This window comes from Condylura cristata, unplaced genomic scaffold, assembly GCF_000260355.1.
Source record: "Condylura cristata isolate star-nosed mole 26May11 unplaced genomic scaffold, ConCri1.0 scaffold00006, whole genome shotgun sequence".
In the NCBI taxonomy this organism is placed as follows: Eukaryota; Metazoa; Chordata; class Mammalia; order Eulipotyphla; family Talpidae; genus Condylura; species Condylura cristata.
This window is the reverse complement of record NW_004567107.1, coordinates 22,750,344-22,759,992: the sequence shown is the minus strand read 5'-3', so window position 1 is coordinate 22,759,992 and position 9,649 is coordinate 22,750,344. Positions and strand designations below refer to the sequence as shown.

The 9,649-nt window shown below is 38.8% G+C and overlaps 1 protein-coding gene across 1 annotated transcript in view; it reads left to right on the top strand.

Annotated features, from left to right (window-relative positions):
- The first annotated feature begins 372 nt into the window (after nucleotides 1–372).
- The window catches only part of LOC101625387 (lipid phosphate phosphatase-related protein type 1), a 36,686-nt gene continuing 27,409 nt past the window's right edge, over nucleotides 373–9,649 (top strand). Inside the window, exon 1 of the mRNA XM_012721275.1 lies at nucleotides 373–774. Within this exon, the coding sequence (XP_012576729.1) occupies nucleotides 571–774 (204 nt within the window). The 5' untranslated portion in view covers nucleotides 373–570. The remainder of the gene's footprint in view (nucleotides 775–9,649) is intronic.

The following is a 9,649-nucleotide window of genomic DNA, read 5'->3' as shown; positions in this document are numbered from 1 at the left end:
GTTCAGCCCTGCCAGTTCTATCAGGTGTGGTTCAGAAATTTTCCTTTAACCCCTCTAGGCCTTAGCTTTCCTATCCACTTGTTCATTCACTCATTCATTCATTCACTCACTCATTCATTCATTCATTCACTCATTCATTCACCTGTGGTTCATCTGCCTCTACTAATGTATAATAAGGTAAGTCTATCATTAATAGCTTATGAGATTTCTCATGAAACATTATGACATCCACATCTTACCGATTCTTCTGCCACTGTCCTTGCCAATAGTGGAAATATCACTTTGGTGCCCATCCAGTCTCTGAGAAGTTGGCAGCAGAAGCTGGGTCCCCACCAGCCTTGCTAAGGTCTGCCTCTCAGATGGGAGCTGTTCATTATTTGCTGGAAGGTTTATATAACAGATGTTACCAGGCGGACAAGCTAGCACACATTCCCTCAGCCCAGAGCACGCAGAGCCAGGCACGCACACACGCTGCCAATACTGATCCCAAGAGAGCTGCCGGGGTGATGGAGGGAGTGTGCGCTGGGGGTGAGTGCTGCTCCAAAGCCCTGCTAATGTCTCTGTGTGGCCATGCTGTATTTTCAGCTTGTCATCATGGCCGGGACAGTGCTGCTTGCCTACTACTTCGAATGCACTGACACTTTTCAGGTGCATATCCAAGGATTCTTCTGTCAGGACGGAGACTTAATGAAGCCTTACCCGGGGACAGAAGAAGAGAGCTTCATCACCCCTCTGGTGCTCTATTGTGTGCTGGCTGCCACCCCAACTGCTATTGTAAGTACAGACATAGACTTCCTTCTTTGTTGTCAGATTCCCAACAACATTTCCTGTCTGCCTTGTCTCCTCTTTCCTCGCTTCCTGGGCATTCACCAGCAGCCTTCTCAGGGAAGTCTGTCTCAGCCCAAGGACAGTGAGGGAAGTGCTGCCTAAAATTGCACTCAGAGAGATCTTAGCTTTTTATAAGTGGCTTTTGTTTTTTGCTATCTGAATTTAAATACATATGTATATGTACAGACATATACATATGTATGTAAATTCATATGTGATTATCATAAATCAACAGGTATGATTAGCTAATATAATAAGAATACTTTGCTCTTGAAAAACTGTCCTGTGAGTCATATATATTCAGAAGAACATAAATTCTGGTATTGATATAAAAGCTAGGATCAGAGTGAAGTAGACACCCCTGGGCCTGTATTTTCTGTATCTGATTGAACTACCAGAGGGGCCAGAGATATATCGTTTGACCTGAAGTTTGCTATGGTTCTTTCTCAGTGTCTCTGGCTCTGCTCACATTATATCACACTCAATTAAATTGCCACTTTGCTTTCATTTATTTCATTTTTCTCTCTTAGGAGAGAAACATTTTACCAGACAATCTTCTCGAGAAACTGTTTCAAAAGCATAAAGCTCACAAATCTGTATTAGCTAATAAAATGACTTAACACTTAGACATTTTAATTTTCAAAATGGCCTCATGGGGGTTTTAAAATGCCTATTTCGGTCTAAACATGCCAAGGTCAGATTATTTGGGATGTATCCTGAATTATCATTTCCCCTTTCTCTTCCAATAACTGCCTCCCCAGCTCTCCCTCCTCCCATGACTGCCCTCTCCCTTGCCTTCTTTTAGAGATAGGGACAAAAACATTGCCTGGCTTGCTGAAGAATATAGAGATTGCTCATCCATTCAGTGCAGGTGTGTTTGCTATGCAAATGTTTTAAGATGAGAAATGGACTAGAATGTTGGGGGGGGAGGGGAATATGGACATAATGAGTCATAATACTTGAACTTATTTTGATCCTTGACTCTGAGTTCAACAAGCTCACCCATCAATGGTAACACTGTGCAGCAGGGATTAAAGTCAGCATTGATAAAATGCAACATGATGTATTATGTGAATTGGTTAAAAACATAAGCTTTACTTTCCCCATATCTGATCCATGTCCTGACTGGTGTCTTTGGCAAGATATTCTATTGCGCCTCCCCAATAAAAAAAAGTGGGGAAATGTGACTGCCTACCTCAGAGAGTTGTCCTGAGGCACAAATAAGATGATTCCTACACATGATTTAACACAGCACTGGCATATACTAGGTGGTTAGAAGCAGGGGAACAAAGAACCTGGTTGGAGTCTGTTCTTTACTCTCCTCAAGATCACAGACTGACTTGCTCCAAGAGACTGAGATTCTGCTGACAACTCTGGTAGCATTGAAATGTGCCCTTTTCCCAGAGAAAAGATGATTTCTGTATCCTTTGCACCTTTTCCTTCTTTCTTCTCACCAGGGATAAGCATAAAACACACCTTTGCACATACCTCAAAAGACAAGATACTCTTCTCCCCATATTAAGAGCAGAGGCTACAGTGGGTTCTGTCTGGAATGGTCAAATGGTGGTTTGGAAGCAGTGGGCTTCGTCTGGCATCAGATTCTGGTTTCTTCCTATATCAAAAGCGTATTTATCACTTTCCTATGTGTTTAGACATGCATCTCTGAGTGATCTGCTAATCTATTTCCTTTTTTACTTGCCAGTTCCAGAAAATATCATTGCCTAGGTTCTCCTATAGTTACACTTTGTAATTACAGAGGTTTTCTTCTTTAAAAAAAATACTAAGGAAAACAAAGGAAATAAAATTGTAAACACAAAATTATTGAATCATAAAATAACAGATAAAATCAGAGCTAATTATTTGCAAAGTAAAATGTAAAAAACCCTGGTTAGTTTAACATAAGAAAGAGGAAAAAATAAAATACAAGCAAAAAATACATAACCTTTCATAGTCTATATCATATTTTTATTTTATAATTCTGTGTCAATAAATGCTCACAAATAAATAAAATTTATATTATTTAATGAAAAGAGTTCACCAACATGCCTTCAAAATGAAGGAAAGCTGAATAGCTGAATAGCAATAGAATAGAATTGCATAATAATACTAGAGGCAAATAGCTATAGAATAAATTCCTTCAACTTTCTAAGGAATAGAAAATGCTTAACTATATATAATGTTCCAGAGCCTAAGCATAAAAGGAAAGTTTTTCAATTCACATTATTATAAAGAAAAAAAAAAAAACACAGGCCAGTCCATCAAAAGCAATCTTACTTAGGAATGCTGTGCAAACATATAGAGGATTATATAGGAATAAGTATATTTATCTACCTAAAAATGAGCATTGCTAGCAAAAGCAAAAATAAAGACTTCAAGAAAAAGTTTGCAGCATATGGGACAGAAATGTAAATAACTACCCTTGAAACTTAAAAAGATGAGCTTTTTCACTTGGAATCTTTTTAAACAAAAGAGGGCAGAATAGATGGTTAAGAAAACAGTAAACTGACTGTGTATGTATCAACATCTCTAAACTCTTCAATTATCAAAGTAATTTTTTAAATTCCAGCATTATCCTCATAAAATTAGCAAATGTTTTAAAGAAACAACCCATATTGAAGGCGAAGATACTTCTTGAGCTTATAATCAAGGGTGGACTGATATTTTTTTCCGCTTGTCAAAGATGTTCTAAGAGTTTTATAAACTTTGGAACAGTGAAGAATTCCATTCTCTAAAATTATCTTATGGGCATAATCAACATTTTATACAGTGTGAAAGTTTGTGTTATGGATATTCCTCTTAGCAATAATTTTAACAGTGAAAAAACTGGAATGAACAAATACACAGGATTAGGCGAATACATTATGAGGCAATCATATTTGTGAAACACCTTAAAAGTAATGTGACATGCTAGTGTTTTATTTTGAGATTTTTTTTCAAAAGGCTGATTATTATATATAGCATTGTGGGTATAATCTTTTTCCTTTCTGCAAGAGAATCTTATCTTCTCTTGATTTTCTGATTCTGTTTTCCTAGAAAAAGAAAAAGAGTGTATATGCCAAAAGATAAAAATATACTGGGCAAAATTAACTCCTGATTGGTAGCTTAGGAACCTTAATTGCTGAGGAGGCAACATGCTGTGACTTCCAAGTGCTGGGTCTTTGGAAACTTAACACATGTATTCAGGACACTACAAGCTGTGCCCATAGAGTTCCTACACTGTACGTTGACACATGCATGTGACTTGTAAGCCAGGTGTCTCCTGTATCCCCTGACATGTCTGCTGTCTTTACTCCCGAAATGCTCTTCTCTAATTTATAGTTGACTGTTAACTTTGTTTTTTATTTATTATTTTTAATAACAAAAACACACATGGCCCAAAAAAATAGAAAAGAAGAATTTTGTGAACAATGTCCTTTCTGGACAAAAATAACAGATATTTTTCTCTAAAATTTCAGCAGAACTCTTCTCCAGGCTACAAATTTTGATCCTGTGTCTTTTCCATCAATTCCTTTTTCCCGAAGTGACACAAGTTGACTTGGGGGTCAAATAATATAGTGGGAAGCTAAGGGGTAAGGCTAGCAGACAGTGAACTGAGCATTAAGGTCCCGAGTGAGTCCTGATTCATTTCCCATTGCTTTGCTTCTTTGGACAAATGTGTGACCCATAGGGCTAGCAAGCCCAACATGTATGCTGAGGAATACTCTATCAATACCGCATAGATGATGATGGCAGGAATAATACCTTTTAAACTATTTATATTCTGTACTTACCTAACTTATCCTTAACACAACCCAGTGAAATAGAAGCCATTTTAACATAGAGAAAGTGTATAGTCCAGTTCTTTTCTTTTTTCTGTTTTTGAGTATATTGAGACATGACTAGGTTAACTGATTTACTGAAGGTCCTTGCTACTTCTGCATGTGACTGCACAAATAGCCACCCTATTTGGGTGTCTGCACATTCTCAAGCACATTAACCATAGGCTACCCAGCACCCTTCAAGGTCTCGGTGGATGGCTCTTACCAACCATATTCACAGCTGCAGGGATACAGAAGAAGCACAAGGTAGGGGGTGTCCGGTGGGGAGGCGTACTGGGGAAGATGCTGCCAAGTGTGACCTGTCATTTCCTATTTCTTCTTCTGTTTTTTGCTGTCAGAAATGATCAGCATCACATAGAGGCAAGGTCACGTGGGATAAACTACACAGGGACAGACCGCTGCTGTCCCAGATCTTCAGGAAAGGTTAGAGCTTGGGGGACTTATTGTGTCTCCAACTGGTTAGGCAAAAGATGTCAGAGAAATCTGCAGGGTGCACTCTGACCAGCATGGAGACCCGGCTATGTACTGCCAGGGTCTCCTGAAGGAACTCCCCTACCTAGAGTCAAAGGCAGCAAGCTTGTTTGGATAAGAGCATTTAACTCAGGGAGAATCTGATTTACCCTTATTTTACCTCAGCCCAGCACCACCAGGCATGAGAAAATGGCTATTAAACCTTTTTCTCAGCCTCACAACAAAGTGACAGGGGAGTATTTAGTATTGAACCAGCAGAGCATTGGGCTCCCAGCCCGAGAGAATTGAAGCAGCTCAGTTTGCATGCAACTATGCACGCACGCATCTACAAGACTCATGTAGAATTTCCTAGGAAAGGAAGGGACAAATACAATTTGATAAAAAGGCACAATTTGGAGGAAATTGTGAATCTTCATTTGGGGGTTTTCTGAAATGGAAGCTCTTACAGTGAATGCCAAAAGCCCAGAGCACAGGGCCGGTCAGAGCGAGCTCTCAATTAATGCAAGTCTCTTGGCTGACTGACGAGGCTGCAGCTGCCGAAGCAAAGGAAACATTGTAGGGCCTGGTACTGCCTCATAAGCGGCCTCTTCCAGGACCTGAACAATCTCATCTGTTGAAGCTCCTTTATCACTTTATATAATCTACCTCTTTTTCACATCTTAAGTTATCAAATGACTTCTTTGGTGGGAGAGAGGTTTGGTTTATTTTTTTACTATATTTTCTTTGTTGCTGTCTTTACAATTTATATTGCTTTTCTGTGAAATATTTACAGATATTCCTATTAATTACCATGCATTTTAAAAGAAAATGTAAAAAAAACCTATTTCCCCATTTTCTGTCCACACTACAGATGAATATTCCAATCCCACAAGGCATATTCTTTTTATTAAAAGCAGTATTTTAGTTAACACATTTTACATTCCCTTTTCTCTTGTATTCACTATCCAGAGGAAAAAAGCATAAGGGAATATTAGGCTTAGGATATTGAGTCCACCATCTTGATGCTACATTTATAACAAGTGTCAGTGAAATACAATCTTCCAAATGGGTATATGTGGACCCAGAATAAGGCTGCTGGGGAAGCTGTAACTCACAAGACACTTATTACCCCAGTTGCTGAATGATTTTCAAAATGCCATCATCCAAGCAGTGTCAATTCTCTTGATTCTTTGAGCTGCAAAAGAAATAGAAAGTATCTGGAGATGTTATTTATACTTAATTGTGATAAGATAGAAGTCAAGAGCTCTTGAACCACCTACAGCTCTCATTGCATATCTGGGCCACCAACAGCACTCATCAGGAGAGATTAAAGAGCATGAGGACTCAGGCAATCAGCACTGGCAGCAGAGTTTGTACATTTAAGCTCTCCTGGGTCACTTTTAAACACAACCATATGTGCCTAGAAATGCTTATGACTTCAGAAGCCTACCAGGGAGAATACTAGAAACATCTAGAAATTCCTGGAACTAAAAGCTCTAAAGGCAGTTAGATGTTAATGTTGGAAAGTTTGCAAAGAATCCTCTTTTTGTTTGCCAGCCTCACCCTTTAAGAATCCAAAGGGATAAGAGATATCAAGGGATGAGATGATTCTGGAGTAAGTTGCGTCCACTTGGTTAAAAAAAATGATTACTTGGTAAGGACAAAGTCCTATGGGATTGTGAATGTGGGTAAAGGAGGTATCAAAAAGTTAACAAATAATAAGTTCTGGTGGAGATGTGGAATCTGTTAGTGGGAACTCTTGGTGGGAAATTAAATTGGTGGAGCTACTATGGGAAACAATATGGAAGTTCCTCAAGTAATTAAAAATAGAACCAGCATGTGATCAAGTAATCTCAATTCTGGGTATATACCCAAAGAATATGAAAACACCCCTTTAAATATAAACATGGGGATACTGGTACCCCTATGTCCCTATGTTCATTTGCAACATATATTCACGGTAACCAAATATGGAAACAACCCAAGTTCCCAACAATGGATAAATGAATTAAGATGTGATATGTATGCATAGTGGCATGCTATTCAGTCATGAGAAAGATTAAATCTTGCCACTTGAAGCAACATAGGTAGACCTTGAGGGAGTTATGCTAAGTGAAGTCAGTCAGATAGAGACAGGCAGACACCCTGTGATTTCACCATTTGCAGAGTATAAAGGAGAAAATAAACAAGCTAACAAAACAAAAACAGACTCTTACAACAGAATGGTAATTAACAGAGGAGAAGGGAAAAGGAATAGGCAGAGGGGGCAGCTGGCCGTGAGTGAATGATGACTGGACATTTGGTGGTGGATGAGGTGTGAAATGTAGTTGCTGAGGTAAGGGACTGTACACCTGAAATCTGTACTTTTTTAATTTCAATTTAAAAAAATGAATGAAAATGTAACTCAAGAACAGCCCCCCTAGCCCTAAAAAGCTTGACCATTAGTACTGAGATTGAAGCCTAAGTAAGTGATTGCCACCATTTCCATTCATCAAAACTCTCTTGTCAGCTTTTTTCATAAATGCCAAGATGTTAGAAGTGAAAAATTTCTTTAGAGAGGTCTTGAGTTCAACTGATGAGAAACTGACAGATTGTCAAATGAGAAACTGAGACTCAGAAAGATCAATCAACCCAATGCCACTTTGGGGCAGAGGAGAGTTCAGTCACACCAAGTTTCCTTACTTCAGAGGTAGTGATTATTTTTTTTAATATTTATTTATTTGTGCATACAGAACCGGGGTACAGGCCAGAGGTCCAGGGGTGATGGGAGGCTTCACCAAAGACAGAGAGGGGAGCAGAACAGGCTGATTAACAAGTGCACTGCTGAGGGGAGCAGAGGAGAGTCATGTGGGTCACTTCCAAGGCCAGGGATTGAACTCCTGCTGAAGCAGCTGCAGCTAGCTTGCAGTGCTGCATCCTAACACATTCCTCCACCAGGGAGAGCTGGTAATGATTCTTTTAATCTGTTTCAAAACACTTATTTACAAAGACAGACTGAGAAATGAAAGTAATAAATGTCCTTTGGGCACATATTGATGCTTTTACATACACTTTTTAATTACTCAACAAATTTCTGACATAATTATTGACCTTATGTTCAGAACCATGAAACAAGGGAAAAATGGAAGCTCAGAAAGGCTCAATTACCTACCAGAGTTACATGGCAAGAAATAAAAGTGCTAGGATTTCTACTCTACTGCCACATTAAGGTCATACTGCAACAGCTTTGATATTGCCAAATTCCAGAGCTACAACTAGCAAATGTGTGAACCCAAAATATATATTCCAGGAATTCTAGCCGCCTTTTTTTTTAAATGACAATGACATATAATGATCAGTAAGTCCCCCTTCACATCATTCATGAAATTATAACACATCTTTTCTGATGACTTTTTCTACAGTGTTTATATTTTGAAAACAACTGCCCCTGAATATTCAGCACTTTATTACTTATTTATCACTCATCAGATGAACCATAAACATTGGTGAAAAGTGAATGGAGTTTAGAAGACAACACACCAACTGATACACCATGTTTCAAGTTGCTTATTTATTTGCTACTTAGATTCTATATTTGAATGGTAATTTTATTAAGAAAAACAGTTAACAGTTAATCTTGTTACCTAAAGTTTATTATCTAAATGTCCTGTGTCACTGAGATTACATCTGGCATAGTTGGGAGATCAGAAACAAACCAATGTAGTGCACTACAGGTAACTCACTGCCTGATCTAGAGTTTGACCTTAGTTGGTTCTTATCAGAGAATATTCTTGTTTGCAGTGAGTGACGCTGTGTTTGTTAGCCAACACTCAGAAAGGTCATCCAGGGTCAGACACATGGAGTGTCTCACTTGCCCAGCTGTTCTCTGAGCAGCGTGGTAGCTAGAAGCAGAGTGTGTGGCAAAGATACAGATGGAGGAACCCAGCCATTGCCAAAATCAGAGTCATAAATCTGCCATATGTGCAAAATGGTGTCCACCATGGACTGGCAGTCTGGCAGGAAAAGGAGACACCCCTTTCCTTATCAAACAGAATCCTCCCTCTTTCTTTCCAAGCTAGCAGACCCTGTGGGAGACAATGGTTAGAGAAACAGCACCCTATGTATGGTCAGTAAAATGCAGAAAAATGAACATCCATGCAGCTCACAGAGATCAGAAACTTAGGTTGTTTCATAAGCCACCTCTGTCTACACAGTGTGAACCAAAACCAGGAACATCTAAAAAAAAAAAAACCAGGAACATCTTCTTGTCTTTATGTTGTAAAAGGACTCCTTCCCTGTTCTCTTTTCTCCCTTCATTCTTCATTACATAAACATTCACAATCACTTAATAGAGTCCAGGTGTTATGTCAGGAACTGGGCACAAAGATGTATCTTTGCTCTTATTTTTAATTTTCTTTTTTGCTCCTTATCTGTTGTGTTTTGAATGTTGTTGGTCAGTAGTAGCAATTCTTGTCTTGCTCATTATTTTTAACATGAGAGACTTAGGTCAATTTATGTGTGAATTTGAGCCTCATTAACTTTTAAAGGGCAAGCTCTGTTTGGTCTAATATACC